The sequence below is a fragment of the Prunus mume genome, linkage group LG3, assembly GCF_029339155.1.
Source record: "Prunus mume cultivar Tortuosa linkage group LG3, ASM2933915v1, whole genome shotgun sequence".
NCBI classification, from domain to species: Eukaryota; Viridiplantae; Streptophyta; class Magnoliopsida; order Rosales; family Rosaceae; genus Prunus; species Prunus mume.
Window position 1 is genome coordinate 14,647,418 of NC_142700.1, and position 20,185 is coordinate 14,667,602.

The 20,185-nt window shown below is 36.4% G+C and overlaps 3 protein-coding genes across 3 annotated transcripts; 2 read left to right on the forward strand and 1 right to left on the reverse strand.

Annotated features, from left to right (window-relative positions):
- The first annotated feature begins 403 nt into the window (after positions 1-403).
- Positions 404-6,574, forward strand: LOC103326290 (uncharacterized). The gene is given in 6 exon segments (XM_089049347.1): positions 404-545; positions 1,358-1,572; positions 1,575-2,695; positions 3,282-3,551; positions 4,788-4,943; positions 6,145-6,574. Coding segments are annotated over 6 exon segments (1,890 nt in total). The 5' UTR covers positions 404-537; the 3' UTR covers positions 6,265-6,574.
- Positions 6,575-7,891: 1,317 nt separating this feature from the next.
- UBP14 (ubiquitin-specific protease 14) lies at positions 7,892-16,176 on the reverse strand. Its single transcript, XM_089049346.1, has 20 exons — positions 15,826-16,176; positions 14,827-14,998; positions 13,963-14,075; positions 13,533-13,869; positions 13,180-13,274; positions 12,131-12,264; positions 11,991-12,047; positions 11,830-11,907; positions 11,426-11,480; positions 11,295-11,336; positions 11,124-11,204; positions 10,619-10,817; positions 10,479-10,536; positions 10,273-10,395; positions 9,913-10,001; positions 9,733-9,822; positions 9,104-9,274; positions 8,888-9,003; positions 8,589-8,721; positions 7,892-8,434 (listed from the first exon to the last, which is right to left on the reverse strand). The coding sequence occupies exons 1-20, from the start codon at positions 15,931-15,933 to the stop codon at positions 8,256-8,258; spliced, it is 2,430 nt and encodes an 809-aa protein (XP_088905472.1). The 5' UTR covers positions 15,934-16,176; the 3' UTR covers positions 7,892-8,255.
- A 1,244-nt stretch (positions 16,177-17,420) lies between these two features.
- LOC103326293 (uncharacterized) lies at positions 17,421-20,146 on the forward strand. Its single transcript, XM_008228504.3, is given in 4 exon segments — positions 17,421-17,992; positions 18,462-18,475; positions 18,477-18,765; positions 19,303-20,146. Coding segments are annotated over 4 exon segments (1,335 nt in total). The 5' UTR covers positions 17,421-17,608; the 3' UTR covers positions 19,951-20,146.
- The last annotated feature ends 39 nt before the right edge of the window (positions 20,147-20,185 follow it).

Here is a 20,185-nt window from a genome sequence, read left to right on the forward strand (position 1 = left end):
CGTATGATGAAAAAGAAAAAAAACACACGAGCAAAATTATAGATTTTCTGTACGAGGATAAAATTGTAGATGAGTTTTTAGAACTAAAACAAAAAAAGTTAAATTAATGAATGGATGGATTTGAGCAGTTCGGGTGCTTTGGGCTTGATCAAAGCCAAAATAAAGAGCCCAAAATTAGAAAAAACACCAAATAGACGGCGTTCATTCGAAGCTGTGAATTGCAGAGAAACTCTAAACGCCCAAAATCCTAGCAGCAGGTTCCGCTCACCACCACTCAAATCCCACCAGAGCGACCTTCCATTCAAATTCTTACCCAAATTAGACAACAAAAATCCACAACCTTCCGAGCAGCCTGAAACTGACACGTGGCACAAGCACCACCATGCGCCGCCCGATCATCGCCGTTCAGGGTGACAGATGGCCGAGGCATTCCAGACGCCGATGATGGTTTATACGCCGTCGTTTTGATAGAAATGCCTCCGAGTCTACTGCGCCACCTGCGTCTCCAAGAGTACGGCGATCACGAATCCAGTCACCATGTCCAGGTTGCTTTCCTGTAGAACCTTCTCGTCTGTTCTCCAAGTCTCCATCTTTGGTCTGTTTGAATATTGGATTCTTGCACTTTGTTTGGTAGCTGAGAAAACTGAGGGAAAAGAAAACAAATGGGCCTTAACTGAATGATATCAATATGCTCTCCTATTAGCCTTTCGTTTATGCTGCTTTTTGCTTTCTGGGTCCAATTAATATAATCCGCCAATTTTAATTTCTCATCAACTAAACAGAGAGGTTCACTGAGCTGAACTGTGTTTTATTTATCCAAATTTTCAATTGGTTGAACTTATTGTTCTGTTATGGCTGAATTAATAATATTTTCGCATTCAGAAATACACTGATTCACATTTCTTAGGTTATAAATAGAGCACAAATAAGCATCCTAGCATGGATCACAGGGCTATTTAAACTTTTGGTTTCCAAGGCAAGTGATGGGTAAATAACACCTTATGCTTGTGGAAACAGAAATAGACTAATAAAGATTTATCATTCTATGAATTCAGATGATCCTCATTTGGAATTCTGTATCTGCAACCTTTTGATTTTTGTTGATTTCCTTGTATTGGGTCTCCACTCCAGTGATTGGTGATCCTTACGCATGAGAGAGTGTTTTAAGAGTATAAATTTGTTGTTTCATATGCTAATAGTTTGAAATTTTGGAATAGTAATGAACCAACCAATGTCTGCATAATTTGCATGCTGGAGTAGTATCTTTGTTTTGTTTCCATTTTTTTTTTTCTTGTTTCAGCTTACTAGCTTAGATGGACTGTGTTATGGTATGGTGAAGAGATTTGGTGATATGCAGATTTTTGGCCTGCGGAAATGTGAGGAGGGGTGCAAGATCCCTTCTTCCAGTTCAGAAAACTGGTTACTTAGAAGTTGCAAGTAGTAGGGCATATTACACAGTTGAAGCTCCTTACACCCTATGCAGATTATTTCCATGGTATAAGAATTGTTTAAGAGGGCAGTCCCCATTTATGTTACAGAAAGCAAAAGATAAGTTATTACAGAGTAGTGGTTCTAAAACTTATATTCCTTATCGCCAAGAAGGAGAGTTTCTCATCATGCCCAATTTGCTTGGAAAAAGCTTTCTCAGTTATGTTCCTATAGGGGCCCCGTTTTACCACCAATTGGTCAAATTGCGCGTGCAGTGAGCTTGGCTTTGACTCGCTCAAATCTAGTAGCTCCTGGTGTTATTGCCTTCATAGTTGGAGAGTTTGCTCGGACACAGAGAATGTTGGCAGAAGCAGAAGGCCTCCCAACAAAAGACACTCTATTTCTTCATGCCCAAGATGGACATGTTTATTTAACCTTAATTTTGTTTTCACTTCTGGAGTGTATTATCTTGTTTATCAGAGCAATATATCTAGCAGTTTTGTTCTCACCATGCATAGCTATGGCACCTTTTGCGAAGTCACTTGGCATTCAGTTTAGGAAAATATGGCTTCGTGTTCTCCATCTTACACTGGAAAAAGCAGGCCCGGCATTTATAAAATGGGGTCAATGGGCTGCTGCAAGACCAGATCTCTTCCCAAGAGATTTGTGTAGTGAACTTGCAAAACTTCACACTCAAGCTCCAGCACATAGTTTTAACTTCACCCAGAAAAGTATTGAGAAGGCATTTGGTCGCAAGCTGCCTGAAATATTTGAGAAATTTGATATGGAACCTGTGGCATCAGGAAGCGTTGCTCAAGTTCATCAAGCTATACTCAAATACAAATACCCAGGTCAGCAGATCAAGCCCATGGTCGTTGCTGTCAAGGTTAGACATCCAGGTGTTGGTGAAGCAATTAGAAGGGATTTTGTGATTATTAGTTGCATAGCCAAAATTTCGAGGTTCATCCCTTATTTGAAGTCTTTGAGATTGGATGAAAGCATACAGCAATTTGCCATTTACATGATGTCACAAGTTGATCTGTCAAGGGAAGCTGCACATTTGAATCGTTTTATCTATAATTTTCGAAGATGGAAGGACGTCTCATTTCCAAGGCCTCTATATCCCCTGGTGCACCCGTCTGTTTTAGTGGAAACTTATGAACGGGGCGAAAGTGTTATGCACTATATTGATGAGCTTGAAGGAAATGAACCAATAAAGAATGCCCTTGCTCACATTGGGACGCATGCACTATTAAAGATGCTTCTGGTACAACTTAATTTGTTGCAATTGTTATTAGTTTCTTTTTATTGTAATCTTTTTAACTTGTGTTAGTTAATCCTTCATCTTGATATACTTGGTTTCTTTATGTTGTATCCTTAACCAGTCTTGAAAATGCAACTGTCCAATAACAATATCTGCATTAATTTCCTAGAACCCACGGTGTAGGACATGGGCTAGTTGAATGTTTGTGCAATCATACTCTACAGAACAGGTATCAGAGGCTAGTGGAAATTTATATATTTACACCTGTGAAGCAGGAATAAGATTTGTAATGTTTTCCTACATGCATGTATAAATCTGTTTGCAGCATGTATGCCTGTTTAAGAGCTGGCGAGGTATTGAATTTTCTATTTATAGTAAAAGAGTGAAGCTAAAAGATTCTGTGAAAAAGTCATGTAGGTGATGTACAGTACTATTAATCAGTATAATTCTTGTAAAAGAGTTAGGTAGTTGTGATTGTTTGATGGTAGAAGCTAGTAGTGCCTTGTGATGTGATGTTGAAGTAGCTTGAATTTGACAGTTCTCATCTTTTATTTTTATGCTAAGATCTGCACCTTTTTTCTTTTGTCAGGTAGATAATTTTATTCATGCTGACATGCATCCTGGGAATATTCTTGTCAGAGTGTATCGTTGCAAGTCACCAAGTAAACAACTCTTTAGATTGAGGCCTCATGTTGTTTTCCTTGATGTGGGCATGACTGCTGAACTTTCTAAGAGAGATCAATTGAATTTAGTGGAATTCTTTAAGGCTGTAGCCCTTCGAGATGGTCGAACTGTTGCAGAGTGCACCCTTAGATTATCTGGACAACAAGACTGTCCAAACCCAAGGGCTTTCATTGAGGTAATGCATTCCTGCATAGCTTTTATGGTAGGAGGCAAAATGTTAATTCTTGTTATTGAAAATTTAAGGCTTTTAAAATTGTCACTTTCGCCACTTCGGTAAATAATTCATACTTATCTACCCAAAAAAGAAAGATTCATGGCCTTTCTAATATATTAGTCATGAATTCTTCTCCACATTTTGATCCTCGTTTATCCAAAATATTTATATAAACATTTCCAACAAATGATAGGATTACAACACATGTACCTGCGAAGGATTGAATTTCGAAAACTCACTCTCCACTCTTAAGGAAGAGGAGATACTACTGGGCTTAAAGGCTGTTGGCCCTGTTTTAACTCTTCCAAGTTACTTTATCTTCATAATTTTCGTGAATATGAACAACTGGTTCAAGGCATTTTCAAATATGTAAATTTTTCTTCACAATACCCTCGTTTAATCAAATACCGTTTGTGCATTTCAGCTTTTTTAACATGAATATATTCCTGGTGCACCAATTACGACATAGTTCTGAGTTTCTCTTGAAAATTAAATAGTTTATGAGAAAGGAACTTAGTGGATGTTAGGACTATGGCACCCGGTAATGAAAAATGTTTGTTCCTGGACATAATAAGGGTGGTGGAAATGCAATAATGATCTATGGGGGTTGCTAGTTTTCTTATGATTTTGGACATGTGAAGAAAATCTTGCACCCTTTACAGTTTGTAGAAAACAATTGAATGTTATTTGGCCCAAGCTTATTGTGAATTTAAGTGTTTCAGTCGGCATAGTTAATATATTTCATATTATTATCTTAAGAGCATGACAAATGTGATTGATTTCTTGATCCTATGTGATGTTGATGCTGAATGAAAGTAATTCAAAAGTTATTGTTGGACAGTATTGGTTTTGTTCCTTTGGGCTTGCCGTGGCCATAAGTGGAATCATTGTTTATAATTCATATTATGTGTTAAAAATTATTATGTATATGTTTGCCAAGGTGTTGTCCAAGCTTCAAATCGGACTCTGAGGCCTCAAACAAGATTGTGGCCTTGAATCTTGTATAAAAAGATGCAAACTTAAACATGTTTGTAGTACCTTGATTCTTGAAGTCCTCCCATTTTCTTTTAACTCCCAAATTGGGTATTTGAGTTCTGCAAACTGCTTTATTTTTTTATGTTTATATAGATTGAGATAGAACATAGTCACCCATTGTGGATATATATAGGAATAAGTTTGTGAACATTTCTTTAACAGGAAGTAGAAAGATCTTTCAAAATATGGTACTCCCCAGACGGTGACATCATCCATGCTGCTGATTGCATGCATCAATTGCTTGAGAAAGTTCAGCGGCATAAAGTCCGAATTGATGGCAGTGTTTGCACAGTGATGGTGACCACTTTGGTTCTTGAGGTATGGCCTTGCTTGCTTCAAACATCTGTATGAAAGTCACACACCTTTACACATACTAAATCCAATAGTTTTACCCAATGAAACTTAGATTCTAATGAAGTTATTGAAGTTCTATAGAGCTGGAAAAAGAAGAGGCATGTCTGACCATGTTTTGCATGTTTAGGCTGTAATTTTATTTTATTGGGTTTGAAAGTATAGGCTGTAATATGTCACCAATGTTACGTGAATGTCAATGAGTGAGTGAACTGCTGGTTTAACACTCTATTTCGCACATCAGCAGGTTTGTAAAATTTGCCTTAGCAAGTTGAGGTTTCTTTGTATCATTTTTGGAAAACCCTTCTTTGTTTAAAAATTAAGAAAACTGACAATGCCATGGAAATCTACATGGCAGCTTGTGATTTCTGGAAGTAATTTTTCATAAATTAAGTTTTTTAAGGAAACTCAAGGATGGTTCTGTCTCCAAATTTAGATAACATCCACCTGTAAATCTCAATGTTTGCATTACCTTTGCATTCTCGGGAATGCAATTTTCAAAATACTGAGAAGGAAAGTAAATAGGAACCATATGCTTATTAATAGTAGATTTACTTCGGTAATCATTGTGTAGATCTTAATGAAGATCATACCAAATTGCCTAAATTTTTTTAAAACATTTTCATTTTCTGATGATGTTTAACAACGGGAAATATGTTGACATTCTGTGAAACAAAAATTCTTGAAGTTGAAGATGGCTTTCACAGTCATGGTTCAACTTCAGCCTTTACTTCTGGTGAAAACTGTAACAATTATTTTTAGTATGAAAACCATGGACAAAATTTTGATCATCTGCCACCATATAAAATTGCTGATTATAATTCCTCTCCATCACCTCACTGGATAATTCAATGACGTGTGGTACTTACTAATCCTTTCGTTTGCTTCACTCGTTTGTCTCACTAGATAATACCATACAGGAAGTCTTTTCTTGCTGGGCTTAGGCAAACAAAAAGTGTTGCATATTGATTTGAATGATGCATTTTTGTAGCTCGATTGGTTCTTTATGGTCAATTTGTTTGTTTCTCTGAATCTCATTTCCTGCATTTCTATAGGGGTTAGTGGTTTTTTTATTTTACCTTATATTTTTTAGGAAGTGGTTCAGAGTTTATGGGGCTAAATTTATGTCAGTTTTGGTTGTATTTAAATTTTCTTGTTCTTTCACTAGGGATGGCAACGGAAGCTTGATCCAGGATATGATGTGATGCAAACTTTACAGACATTGCTTTTTAAGGCTGACTGGGCAGAGTCCCTCTCTTACACCATTGAAGGACTCATGGCCCCATAAAAGGTGCCATCTTTATACGTTTATTTTTACTCTTTTTACTAAGCCCGTAGAAAAAGGCAATACTATTTCATTTCCTCAGAAAATTTTGACAACAGAAAAGAGAATATACATATTATACACGAGAGAAATAATGGATTTTCTTCTAGTCTCCTACATGCCTTTTTGTCTTCTGTTGCCCTGTCATTTTATGATTACTTCTTAGTGTATTCTTTTGGCCAAATTACACCCTTGGTCTTTGTAGTTTGTCTAAATTTGTATTTAGGACCTGTGATTCAATTTATTTTAATAATACCCTTGTACTTAATTAGCATGTATTATCTGTTCAATTTTCAATTTTCATCAATTTTAGTATTTGGAGGAACCTAGTGCGCATTGCGCGGAAGGTTATTTTGGCATTTTGCCATCATTTGATTCACTACAAAGGGGAGAGGAGGGGTTGAAGGGGAAAGTACAGATTTGATTCACTACAAAGGGGAGAGGAGGGGTTGAAGGGGAAAGTATAGATTTGAAGCCCAACTTTTGCCTTCTCTTTATTTGGTCTACATTGATCTTCTCTCTCTAGCAGCAGCAATCAACTTCATCAATCAAAACAAATACCAGATTATTTGTCCTATGCCACCTCTCGAATAGAGTGTGCATTAGTTTCAATCAATTGGCACCGGATATCTAGAGTTAAATCCAATAGATAAAAGAAAAATGTTGTCCCATGTGACAAGGAAAGGTTTGACGCCTTTTTTTTTTTCCTTTTTCTGGTTGCTACACCCTTAAACCCTTTTCGGAAGAGCAACCAAGATCAAATCTCAGCTTACCAGCATTTGCATGGCACTGGTAGCTGAGACATTCACGACTGATTATGTATTACGTACTAATGCTAGTTAAAGAAATGAAAATAAGAAGATAATCTGAAGGAAACTGAATCTTGATTCCGAATTACCGAAGCAAATTATTGCATGTAGATCTCTAAGCTTATTAGATTTTGGTAAGCACAACGTTGCTTCCTTTTTGGAGGATGCTGTTTTCCGGGGATTCAGGAATCCTGTTAAGAAAATTTAGGTCATGTTGCATCTCACTTTTAAATTTACATTTCATTTCTGATATTAGTTTAAGATGTTGCAACACAGAATAATCAAATATGATCGGGTTTGCGGCAAAGTTAAAAGAACTCACATCAAAGTTTGGTTTCAGGTTTTCAACATAAAATAACTTGTTTACATGGCCTCTGTAGAAAATCTACTTTCGAAAAAATTGAATGATTTTGGATGGGTCAATAATCACTTATCCATTTAATCATTTAAGTGAATAAAATAGGATATGAATCTAAATTACAATAGAAAATAAATCTCAATTATAACAGGATTAAATAAATAATATCCAAAATCTAATATAATAAGGAACCAAAATTCTAATTAAATAAGGACTCGCCAACAGTTTCAAGTAAATTTTATGGTGATTATATGAAGAAGCACATAGGAGGTGCTTTAACCCATAAGTGATTCTAGCCCTTCAAGAATCACTTCCCATCCTACACCTCTAAGAATCACTTCCCATCCTACACCTCAACTCAGAAGCCTGAGTCCATAAAATATGTCTACTTTAACAATGAACGGCACGAGGTCAAGAACAGTAATAATAGAAACATAAACTTTTCTTGTCATTAGAAACAGATGGTCCTTGTGCAAGTTATAGTTCATAATTTCTCTTCAGAAAGTACGAAGGTAACATGAGAACTTCAATATGTTAAGAAGAAGAGAAATGAGTAAAGGTCAGCTAGATCTGAGTGCGGCGCCTCAGCAAATGGCATGAATCCATGCAGCAAATTGAAAAATCATCGCCCCAACATATAACAAAAGGCTGAGGCTCAAAGCCACACTACACAAAACCAAGTGCATGTTGGCAGATTGCTGAGGCTCCACAAAATTATGCGCTGCCTCTTTTCCGACTTCAAACATCTTCGATCTCATCTTCCGAAGGTGAAAACCTCCCGGTGTCTTTCAACTGTTCAGTCGCTCAAAGAAATAAAGATATCCCATGTCCTTTGGGGTATTTACCGAAGCTCCAACCTTGTCATCATTGAAAATAACCCATCTACCATCTTTAAAGATATGTGCAACATAGTGACCACATTGAGTAGAGGTTCCAATGTGGCTCACAATTCCAATAAGTCTATATTCTGCATCGAGCAAGTGCCAACAGTTCAAACATTAAAAAAACACACACGCACACACCCACATCAGCAGATGTGTTTCAACAACGTAACATATATGTATTATACACAACACACACGTATGTATGTGTAAAGATAATTACAGGTGTGAGATACTTACTCCCTCCTCCATCAGGTAGTCCAGCATCAGCGGCAGTAGGTGCATTTTCTGATGTTGTCGCATCCATATCAGTTGAAACAGAAGCATCAGGATTGTTGAATATCCAATCCGTTGCTTTCTCAATGTCACCACCCTGCCAAAAAAAATTTATATTAAAGGGTTTTTTAGTGATAATAATCATAACGATAATGATAATAACAATAATAATAAAAGGTTGCCAAAATCTTCCGTGGTTATAATAAATACTTAATAGCACCTACCTACTCTCAAAAGAAAAAGAAGCTAAGCAAAATTTTTACCGATGCTTTCAGTGCTGTCCGAGCAACGTCTTCTTGAAAACCAAAGGAAAGCAACATATCAACTTTTGATTGGTCAACCACATTTTGTCCCCCTTCAGAAATGGGAGCATCTATATCTGGAAAAGGAAGAGCAGATCAGCACAAGAGCTCATTCTTGCTAGCAAGATACTACTTTCTAAGAACAAGTTTTACGCAAGACAGCACATATCGAATTACCTGGATCATCCATGTGAGAAAGTAGCCAATTCATTGCTTCTTCCACCCCAGTATTTGACGTATTAATGGCAGCTTTCTGGCAGTGTAGATGGCTAAACCCCATTGAAACAAGCTGTGAAACAATACTCTCATCGGCCACAGGCTTATTTGGTTCCTCCTCTTCCCCAGGAACTGAGCATAGTCAACACGTAATCCAAAGAGAACCATGTAATTATTCACCAAATAATAGATAATATTGTATTAAAATTTTCACAAGCACTACTCATATACCATGTAAGACCAAAACTGCAAAAGGAACCCTCTAATGATACTGACACATTTTTCTCCATTAGTTTAGTAAACATATGGTAAAGGAGCATAATGCAGTTAGATGGCGCAAAAATATTTTCAACCTATAAGTTTGAATACTAGTTCATGACTATGAGACAACTTAGGTTGAAGTCAGCCTGCTTCATCGATTATCTCAAAAGTTATGGTGCCACTGAAACGCACCATAAATTGACTGAAAATTCCACACAAATATTCACTTGATGGAAAATCTAAGAACATATATGCACAATCGATAAGTTTCTGCAAATATCTAAATAAAACCAATAAAGGTTAGGAGAGAGCAAAATTGTAACACATACCACCCTCTGGTAACAACTCTTCACCAGGTTGGAGTCCCTTGCTGCGCATGTGACTAATATCTATGATATCAGGAACATCCACATAGACATCTGTACAGACAGATACAAAGAATAATGAGAAACCTATAAAACCTCAACATTATTAATGCAGAAGAAATTTAGGAAGCCAGGAGAACATACCAAGCTTTTTCGGCACCCAGCCAACCTCCATTACAAACTTCCGCATGTGCAACACCAGATAATCAGGGAATGAAGTTAAGCCTCCACTCCTGCAGTTTTTTCAAAAAAAAAAAAGGAAAGGGAAGAATAGTGTTTAACAATAGGCATCAAACTTGGATATCTTAAAACTATATAATAAAATAACATACTAGCTCCATAGTCAGATTTAACCAATTTTCCATACCAATAAATTATATCCTGGTTTACTGTTGAAAACATCCAAGACACATGGCCTAGGTAACAAAACCCTGACTAGTTTGTGAAGAACATGCCTGTGAGCTATTTAGTAATTTAACGCCAGCAAATAATCAGACAACTTACTTCACTGCTGTTGTCTTGGCCTTCAAAGCAGTGCTGTAAAAGTCCTGTATCTCTTCTGGAGACGAAAAGCTTGCAAGGCATGCTTCTAGAGGAACCCTTGGACGTACAATTTCATCACTGGATCTGGTAGAGCACAACATGCTCAGCACAAAGTCTACAGGGGTGATTACATGTGAAAACATGATATTGAAACCATATGAACTTACACTTCCTTGCCTTCCGAAATCTTTTCTGCCTTCAATTTCTGAAAGGCTTCAAGTTCCTCTGAATTTTCAAACAAAATGAATATAAGAATATCAACTTTTAGAAGACTGTTTTAGTATTAATAATGACCCAAGAAACTCACCTTTATTAATAGCTGCATGAAGGGGGATGTTCAAAGAAAGAATGTAGTCAAGCCTTCTATTGTACGCAACTTTCCCAGATGAACACAGAATACGATCTTCAATACCAAACTTGAAACTCCTTGCAGGATCTGCTTCAGGTTTTCCAGCATGGGCCCGTTCGACTTGGTCAAGAAAATGTAGGAAGAATTCCAAGGCATCCTAAACACAGTTTGCCTTTTAAGTATGCACATTAAAGAGAAAACAACAATAATAACAGTAAAAATTATATATGAGAGGATGACTAATGACTTTCCAGTAGCACAAAATTGTTGCATATGTTATCCCTCAATCAAAGAAGAAAACATAAAATTGAAAAGGATGCAGAAAAGAGAGACGAACAGGAAAAGAAAAAAAAAAGCACCATGGCACACCCACTCGATGGAAAAAATATATATATATATATCAAAGAGCTCTGTCAAAAATTGTAAATCTTTTGTGATAGATCATAAAAAATCATGAATGTACCTGTTGTCTCATGGAAGAAAATTCAGGATGGCTGGCAGCAATAACTGCTTTAAACATACGAGGGGGTATCCCTTCCTGTTTCTAATAAATGTTGAAGGTGGACAATATAAAAGAATCAGAATAAGTCAAAGGGGGAAAACTCAGATGTGGATGTTTATCCAGAAAGCTTACAGATTTTGTTGTAGTAGCAGTAGCATTTGGATCATCTTTTCCCTGATTTTAAAAATAAGAAAACTCAGCCAACCACTAAAGAGAAGCAGAAAACATCAAAACAAAGAAATTGTTTTCTATGACAAGCATACCTCTGCTACAGGAACGGAATATTTACCAGATAGCAAACCATGCGCCAGCTTTGTTCTATCATACAACATGAAGTGTCAAATACATATGACACGTATGAAAAACCCTCCTAAACCTGCTTTCTATGACTCAATCTTCTCAGAAACGACAAGGAAAGGCTAAGGAAGAGAAGAGTAGCAGAAGGAAAACAGAGGAGATACACATGCAGTCACTTGCATTTAAACCAAAATGTACAAAATAAAGAGAACTTTTATTCATAAAAAGCAATTAATGTTGAATACAAGAATCACAACTAACAAGTAACACACCTTAGCTTTGTTATCGTGAATAGCAACATATAATGAACTACAACAGAGGACAGAAATGCATGTACAAAACCAACACTAAGAATCCGATAGATACTTACAACTGCATGTTAAGATCTACAGTGGGATCAGCTGGAGCCTTCTCAAAAGCCAATTTCAAACTTCGATTCTTGTAGTATCTGATGAAATAAATGCTACCAAGGATAAACAACTCCTCTTCTAAATTAATTACTTTTCATGAAAATATATAATATAAACTAACCCGGAATAGAAAGAGTGTGTTGAGAACACAACTTGCATCGTAGCTGCCATATAGCAGCTGCAAGAAAACAAAATGGCAAATCAAGATAACATTGAATAAATACAATTTCTTCAGCAGAACTCAACAGGTACAAAAGCTACCTGTTTCCCAGATTGACAAGTCCAGTGTAACCAGGTCCAAATATTGGTTCAACTTCTTGTCCACTTTCTTGAATTCGGTTCCAGTCAAAATTGGTATTCTGGTCAAGCTCTCTTTCAGCAGTTGTCATCTCGGTCTGGAAACAAGATGGTATTGTTATTCAATCAAATTCAACACTGATGTAATAACATATTAAAAGTACAGTAACCTAAACGCATAATATCCGGGCCAAATTGTTTGGAGTTTTAAAGCAATTTCATGGAAACAAAACACCAAACTTTCCAATATATATATATATATATATCAGAAGTCAGAGCTCTCTGGTTTTCATTAGAATTCTTCAAGATTGACCACAGGCTTTAACCAAATGGTAAAGAGCTTCCCTCTCCCCAAAATGGAAGAGGTGGCATAGGTGAAATACGGAGTCAAACCCCTGTGAGGAGAGTGCCGAACCTAAACAGCACTGCAACCAAAAGAGAAAACTTCCAGACTTGTTCAAAGAGCAAAACTCCAGAGATCTTGTCAATTTTTATACTTATGAGATGGCTTTGTGCATGCATACAATCATTACCGCAATTAAATCATTAGATTACTCACCTGCAACAGATTTCTTTATGTTAAAATATGGGAATTAGATCTTTTATATCTCCATGTGATATTATATCATTTCGTACCAATCAAATGTTTCACAGGTTCTGTTATCCCACTAGTACATTATTATTGTCTTCAATTGGCGATTATTATTACTTTGTCTATGACTACAGCTAAAGATATGCCTAATTAACAAAAATTTCAAAAATTTCTCTTATATTAAATAGAAAGTTATTAAGAAATGTGTACAAAAATACATTACCACATGTTTTCGGGAAAAAAAGAACTAATATCCATTTGGCAATTGATATATGAGAATACCACGTAAATATAACCCAACTGTTAGAGAATAATTAAACCATCTGTATTAAGAACATAGCTTCAACACGTGTTGAGAATAGAGATGCCATGTCAAAAAAATAATAATAAACTGTAGGCCATAAACCCATTTATAGCTAACCTTCTGTAATGATGAGAAATCAATGCCAAAAAAGGCCAGATGTTGCGCTAAAAGTGGGTCCAAGACACTATCATCCTCTGGATAAGAGAAAACATCTGAGCTGCCACAATATGTTACCCATCATTAGAAATCCATACATGTAAGGCAAACTCACTAATTCCGAAGAATCAACTGTATAAAATGCTAAGCTATTAGATTATGTTTGCCAGGAGTTTTCAGGATGCCTAAGTGTTTTTAGTTCATGAGCATGCGTCATAGAAAATGAATAACTTTAATGTTCTCTTTAACACAAACACATGACTACAAATAGAATAAGGAATTGCAGATATTTATACAACACAAGGCACCATTACCTGCTCCTTCTAGATCCGCCGTAATTGTCCCCAGCTTTACAGCAAGAGGATAGCATGTCTCCTTATAGTGTTCAATGGCATGGTTGTTACCTCCAGTACCATCCCAATTTTTTCTCCCACAAAGGATTGTTCCATCAGTTAGATTTAACCAAAGATTTTCTCTTTTATCACACTTGGAACATTTCCAGCCAGATGAAGGAACCACTATACCATTGTCAATCTGTTGCAAATTCATTGCATATGCACTAACTTGCTTCTTCTCAGCTGTCCATGCTGCAAGTTGCTCTTTCCTCTCAGCACCCTCAGCCAATAAAATGGCATCAACCGCCAACCTTACCTGTGGTCATAAATCGTAATCATTCCCTGAGATGATTTCTTTTCTATTTTTTGCATCAAAATTATATAGAACAAATAGACAAGAAATGGGCACCTTCTCCGGCAACTCAACAGAAGGAAATGGAAGGGTTACATAATCAGGCAATAGAACTATACTGTGAGTTTCTTCATATTCAGGTTCATTGTTGTCAAATCCCCCATCAACACCTAGAAATCATATCATATAGATTAATTTTTGTTTCTATACAACAGAAAAGCTACTAACTAGTAGACAATAATATAAACATTAGCTTTGTGCAGCAAGAACTAGGATATCTGTTCCTGCAATATCACGAATTTTGAGTAGTATTATTACCTTTACCAATATTACTTTGTACCAACCACATAAAACAATAGAGGCATAAACTGAAGCAAGAAGAAACAAGGGAAAGCTACCCAAAAGTTGCATCCTGCCTTGTTACCAAAATAAGTTTTACCAGAAATATTCTTGAGCCATATAGCTTGGAAAATTGACTCAGAACTACCAAACTAGAAACTAGAGAGGGAGAGAGAGAAAGAATAATTCTTTAAATATCTAAAAGATTCGACCATTATTTGTAAGTACAAATTTATTTGCAATGATTCCTAGCCAATAAGCATTATTTTTGGATATTAACAAAGAAAGCGGGAATTTCTTATTTTATGGGTACATTATACGCCATGCACTTCTTTTTTAGTGAGAAGTGAGCAGTTTCAAAAACTCCTAACCTAATCCTGGATGATTATACAAATTGTTGCTTCCACTGTGGTCTAAATACTAGCATATCATGATATTTCACCAACTAATTACTTCCATACAAAAAGCACATATGCAGCATTGATAATGGAACCTTCAAATAGCACAAACTACATAAATACATCATCTAAACTCAGCAATATTCATCATCACACAGGAATAGATCATCTAAATCAAACTCACCTATAGCCATGAGTGTTGGTTTCTTTGAAGGCCTATCTTCGGGAACCAACACTTTTGTTTGCTTTATATGCAAATAAACTGGATTTCCAGTCTTGTCATAATTCCAGCCCACACAATCCTTCCCAAAAGCGAGAAATGTGTTCATGTCAACAAACAAGCCACCTTCTGATCTCTGAAACTCATCATGGGAACACCATCACAGAAAACAAATGTAAGAAGTACATAAACGGAGAACTTTTCAACATTTACAGGTCAACTAAAAGTGAAACCTTCTTAGCACTTATAACTTGAAAGAAGAAACGAAAAGAATTCAATCATAATAATGCGAAACTACAAAACTAGGAGGAGATAAACAAAGCACAAAACTCCTAAAACCAAAATAAAATCATTTTGTAAGAAACCCGTAACTGAAACCCTAAGAATAAGTTTCAGAGTAGGTACTATTTATTTTCCCTTGGACGCATACAGAAAACTTTACGAACTCTACTTTCCTTCTCTACTTTTTTCTAGGCAATCATGACAAAAATAAAAAAATTCGAAATTGCACCAACAAAATACAAAGAAAAAAGAAAATTGAAATAAAAACAACTGATAAGCCATATGAATTATCAAAATGCAGTTAAAATTGAAGTAGCAGTTGGGCAAAATACTCGAATGCTTACACTAGCTATTGAGAAATCCAAGGAAAAGAAAAATTAAGAAAATGGGCAATATAGTGAGCTAATCCTAAATTAGTTGTAGCAGCTTCTTGTTGTTTCCTATACTTCGTCAGCAGCCAAACGGAACACAATCAAAGAGAATCAGCAACAACAACATTAAAAATAAGTATACTGATCCTCTGTTTGGCCGGCAAGAAAGCTCAAGAAAACACAAAAAGAAAAGCGAACGAATTGAAAAGTATCAAAGCTTGAAGTAGTGGAAGTGTCAGAGTAAATTCGATTGTTCTCACAATTCATCGGAAACAAACCGAAAACCAAAAAAATGGAGGGAAGAGGTTACCGGAGTGTCGAAAGATATGCAGCATTCTTGCTTGTAGATGCGGTTGGTGGGCTCCGGGATCCGAACCCGGGAGAGATTGGATCGGAGCAAGTCCATGGGGTTTATCATCGCTCTCTGCAAAGAAGAGCCTTTTGGTATGGCGAAATGAGATAGGAAGACAGACAGTAGAGAGAGGGTTTTAGAATATATGGGGGGAGAGAGAGAGAGAGAGAGAGAATAAATTCCTTGCCCTAAGCTGGTGCAAAGTCTTTCAATTGAGTCTTTGAGAGAGAAATAGGAGAAATATTTTGTATGTTTGTATAACACTGAATAAGTGTTTTATGCATTTGAAAATTTAGTCCTCACCATCTTGAGAATTTTCAATAGGCTTGGGTGGTTTATACAATTGGGTAGAGAAAAACTCATCCAAAAGGGAAAATGGGAATACTTATTTTTGTATTATGTCAAGTTAGGGTTCAAGCTAGGGCTCAAGTTATAGAGGTCCAAAGCAAAAAAAAAAAAAAAATAGCCCAACCTGATCTACTTAATTTGAGTTCAACATGATTGGAATTATAATAATTTTGTTAGGTGTTTTATTTTTTCCAATAACAACTTCCCCTCAACTATATTCCACTTTACCGTATGAACTTTAAATTTGTTTTTGAACTCCCTAATCTTACAAAACATGTCAATGTGACTCATATTCTGTTAAGTTTGTCAATTCCTCAGTCAAATTCAAAGGCATTTCTGTCCATTCAAGTTAGAATTTGGTTTGACCCATGTAAACCCTAATTGATTTGGCTCATTCTTCCATTCAAACTCCATTTTTGCTTTATTTTATGTCTCTTCAAAATATGATTTGAAGGGAAGAATTGGTCGAGTCAATTAGGGTTATAGTTCATAGAACATTGCTAAAAATTTCTCCATGCAAAGATCTTGTCAAGAATTTAATAATACAAAAAGGAATAAGGAAAACAAGACTTGAAAATGCATGGTTTGGTTCCTTAAAACTAAGGAGGAGCTCCTTATCATAACAAATAGAATTTTAACACTTGTCAAATTCGAAAATATAAAAAAAAATTATAGGAATTCAAAGCAAAAAAAAAAAAAAGAATTTGACACGTGTCAAAACCCCATTTGTTTTGAGGAGGTACTCCTATATTTTAAAGAGCCAAGCTTTTTTCTTATCACAAACCTATCCATAAATATGGTTTTGGTTTTTCTCACTTGGTCCGAATGAAACCTAATTAAGTTCATGAAAAGTGGGGACCGAGCGTTGAACTTTCAGTTTGAGAGTGAGTTAAATACTCTTTACCATTGAACTCACAAACCACCACTATTTTAATTAGTTTTAAATACTAATTAAACAAACCAATTTTAACAAATAAGGCAAAAATGCCACGTTGACATTTGACTGACATTTGGCTGATTCTTTTTAAATTTTTTTTAAAAAAGTTAAAAACAGAAAACAACCAAATCCATATAGGTGAAAAAATAGAACACTTATGAATCCAAATTTAAACCCTCAGCTTGTGTTGGCGATTATTTTTGTACGCCTTCTTTTCTGAGTTGAAATTTTAATGCATGCAAACGGGGCAAACGAAGCGCGCACAACATGGCCTGCCAATGAAACTCTCTTGCCACTTACAAATACAAACCACAAACCCCGCCCTTAATTAATTTTCACGGCAGATCAATGGCACACCACGTTGTTCCCTCCCACCCTTGCTTTCTAGGATTCTTGAGCCCCATCTTTCTCGGCTGACAAACATACGCACCCTACCCTCCCTCCTTCCCGAAATTCATGTCAAAGGCGCCTTGCAATGCGAAAACCACGCTGCCCTTCGCCTCCCATGCACTGGCAACTGCCGATGGATATTCTGCTTCGACCCGAGTGAAGAGGGGGAAGAAGAAGAAGAGCGCTATGAATTTCTTCTTGTGTTTTCGATCTGGCGACGCGGCCAGCGGTGGCTCTGACAAAAAGGGACAATGTGGTACGGATGCTTTCACGTATGTTGGTGTGGGAGAAAAGGAAGGCGTGGCGTTTCCGAAGGTGGTGCCTGTGAGGTCATCGTTGACGTCTGATAATGAAGGAGATGAAGATAAATGTCGCACTGCTCAACAGAGAAATGAAGGACGAGGTGGATTTTCTCAAGTTTTGAAGGCAGTTTTGTCCAAAACATCACTGGTTAGTTTTGTTTTAATCTCTATTATCCTTCATGGTTTGTTTTCCCCACACTTTCGTGATTGTGCCAAATTTTGAGGCATATAAATTCCAATAACGCAGCTAATACGTATGCAAGACAGTAAAAACATCAAGCTCAAAGGGTAACAAAATGAACGAGTTCAAAAATACAAAACAAACGAAGATAAATGCCGCACAAACAAACATCATTAAAATTAAGCACCATCTAGCTAATCCCACAAACCGCAAAACATCACCCTAACCCATAAGCCTAAACGAACTCTAGAGCCAGCATCTTATGCGAAGCAAACTTTTTCAAATACGGGGCGGAACTAGATTTAGACAAAATGAGAAGTTGTAGAGGTGACTATACGTACTACTTGTATCTGTTTGGTCATATAAATCTTTATTTTGTTGTTCATGTCATGATGTTATTGATCCTTACTACTAATATTGCATGCATATCTTGTAGGTCAAGAAGTATCAAAAAAGAAAGTTAGGAAAATTTTACAAGCACAACAACAAATGAGAGTTCAATTACTTCAAGTTATAATCAACAATGGCCGGAGGAAGATGTCCCAAGAATGATCTCCAAAACGACTCCATACGATGGCGTAGAAGAAAGGGAAGATGTGGTGTTCCCAAAGGCAATGGTTTCGCCGTTGCCAGATAATGATGAAGCAAATGAAGAGAAAGACGACGGTCGATATCAGACAAATAAAGGACGACGCAAATTATCTCGTTTTTGGAAGGCGGCCTTGTTCGGGACATCTTTGGTTAGTTTTTCAGTTTATTATTATTATTTATATAATATTTAAATTCTTAGAACAAATGAGAGTTCAATTACTTAAAGTCTTTTTTTTTTTTCTCTCTAGTTTGCTGGTCAGATTTTCTACTTTGGTCATTGTGGTTTAAATTATAACAATTTAACCCATGTGTAGTTTGATATTTATCGCAATCCAAGAACATTTCCGTCCAAAACACCCACTCATGTGAGGGACAAGTGCTTTTTTTGATACAATCGATATTGGGGAAGGGGGGAGTTGAACCTAGGACCTTGGGTGCATGGCTAAATCTCTTAATTACTTGAGCTCCAAGCCCCTTACAAGGGCTGGGACAAGTGCTTATTCCATCACGAAGTTGGACGGAAATTTGAATGTTTCCTTGAATTGCGATGGATAACAAACTAAATGATCAAATTGCCATAACAAAAACCACCGTGAAAAATACCCTAAATTATAGGTACGAAATAACTTTTTTACATTTTTCATGATCTTAGTAATTCTTACAAGTACTTAACATTTTATTGACAGGCGAAGAAGATTCAACTGAGAAAGAAGGGAAATTTTTTGGAAAGAAATGAGAGTACAAAGTATAATCAAGAATTGCCCGAGGAAGAGGACCCAAGAATAGTCTCCAAGACTTCTTCCTCTTTAACTAATAATTCTTCTATCTTCACTAAATCTTCATCCAACTCTTCATCATCTAGGTCATCAAGCAGGTCCTTGTCCAAGAGAATCAAATCGTTTCGATCAAGCTCGTCGCGTAGTTTAAAAGCCAATTTGAGGTATTTGTCCGAAAAAATTATTCGACCAAGTTCCAACAGTTCAAAAGCCAATCCAAAACCTTCCTCTGATAAAGCCAATAAGTCGTTTGAATCTAATGATTCAAAGGGTTTCAAAGAGGGGCATGGACAAAAAGAGCATGAAGTAATGAACATGGAAAGGAACAAAACAAGAGGATGTTACAAAGCGATTACGAGTTTGTGTTTCTTGCTTATGAGTTTGCTGGGTTTGATTTTTTATGGTAAGATGTGTGCCATTCTATGCACTTCGTTGTGGCTCTTTAGTGTGCCTCTTTGGACTGGTGTTGGAGATAGTTCAACAAACAAGGTTGACAAGAAGAAATTCATCCTTGGAGGATTGCTACCAAGACACACTCCAACGATTCACCGCCAATGACTACGTTTTTTTTTGGTCGTTGCATGTGGTCTTGTTTGTATATTTGGTTTGTGATGTAATTAAATCTGGTATCAATTTCAGTATAGTTTCATGAGCTTTCCACACATGATGTATGTTTGTATCCATGTTTTCATTTTTAGTACATTTCGAAATTATTGCAATGTGATTCAACTATCGATCGGTTCTTAGAAAGTTCATTAAATGATGATGTGACACATATAAAGTCTATATTTTT